The 980-nt window shown below is 62.2% G+C and overlaps 1 protein-coding gene across 1 annotated transcript in view; it reads left to right on the top strand.

Moving 5' to 3' along the window:
- Positions 1-60: 60 nt before the first annotated feature.
- Positions 61-980, top strand: part of KRTCAP3 (keratinocyte associated protein 3) — a gene marked incomplete at its 5' end in the record, with an annotated part of 1,227 nt that continues 307 nt past the window's right edge. Inside the window, 3 exon segments of the mRNA XM_009696678.1 lie at positions 61-172; positions 175-245; positions 514-664. Of these exon segments, the coding sequence (XP_009694980.1) occupies positions 61-172; positions 175-245; positions 514-664 (334 nt within the window).

The raw sequence follows: 980 nt of genomic DNA, 5'->3' as shown, positions 1-980 counted from the left end.
CCGGCATTTCCCCCAGCTTTGGCCAGCCCCGCTCTCATCTGTTCTCCTTGCTGCCTGCAGCATTGGACCCTGCTGAGCGTGTCCCTGTTGAACTGCCTCCTGTCCACGGCGTGCAGCGTGGGCCTGGCGCTGGCCATCGCCCTCACCATCCACAGCCGGGGCATGCACCTTGTCATTCGCTGCCGGCTGACGCCCGTGCAGCCATAGCGACCAATGACTGTCCTTTCAACACCACCCGCATCTACGTGAGTCTGCAGGGCCACCACGCAACCTGCCCCCCCCTTCCTCTTTCTGTCTCCGCTTCCTCTCTTCTTTCTTCTTCTTCTTTCTCTCTCCCTCCCTCTTTTCCTCCACCCCCTCTCTGCCTCTCTTCCTCTTGCACTCCCTCCCGCTCCTTCTCTCCCCTTCCCCTCTCCCCCTTCTCTTCCCCACGGCCTCTGCTCAGCCACACACAGGTGGGCTGGGCGCAGTGGACCACGCTCCCTGAGGGACCCCTGACGCTCCGCTCTGCAGGACACAGCCCTGGCCCTCTGGTTCCCCTCCATGGTGCTGGCGGCTGCAGAAGCGGTGCTGTCTGGCAGGTGCTGTTTGGTGGCCTTCATCTTCCGGGGCATTGGGCCCTGTGCACGCAGCTACACCAAAGCCCCCGCCCCAATCCGGACGGGTCTCCCTGCCTCTGCCCCATCATTGCTGCCTTTTTTGCTGCATTTTGAAAGTGCTGGGATCTGCTGGGCCCTTGTTCCCATACAAGCAGGGTGTGCAGCGGAGGGGGGGCGGCAAATGTCAAGTTTGAATCTCTTCTAGCCAGCCTTGGTGACAGACTGGCATCCCTTCATCCTGGGTAGCTGGAGAGGGACCCTCCTCTTCAACCCTCTGATAGCCAAGCCTGTTCTGTCCTGAGCGAACGCTGCCCACCGTTCCCACCCCTCTGAGCCCATCACACATCCCTGTGACCCTCCACCTTTCCCCCCCCCCCCCTG

Source organism: Cariama cristata, unplaced genomic scaffold, assembly GCF_000690535.1.
Source record: "Cariama cristata isolate BGI_N322 unplaced genomic scaffold, ASM69053v1 scaffold39223, whole genome shotgun sequence".
Classification (NCBI taxonomy): Eukaryota; Metazoa; Chordata; class Aves; order Cariamiformes; family Cariamidae; genus Cariama; species Cariama cristata.
Note: the sequence above shows the minus strand (reverse complement) of the source record. Positions and strands in the feature narration are given on the sequence as shown.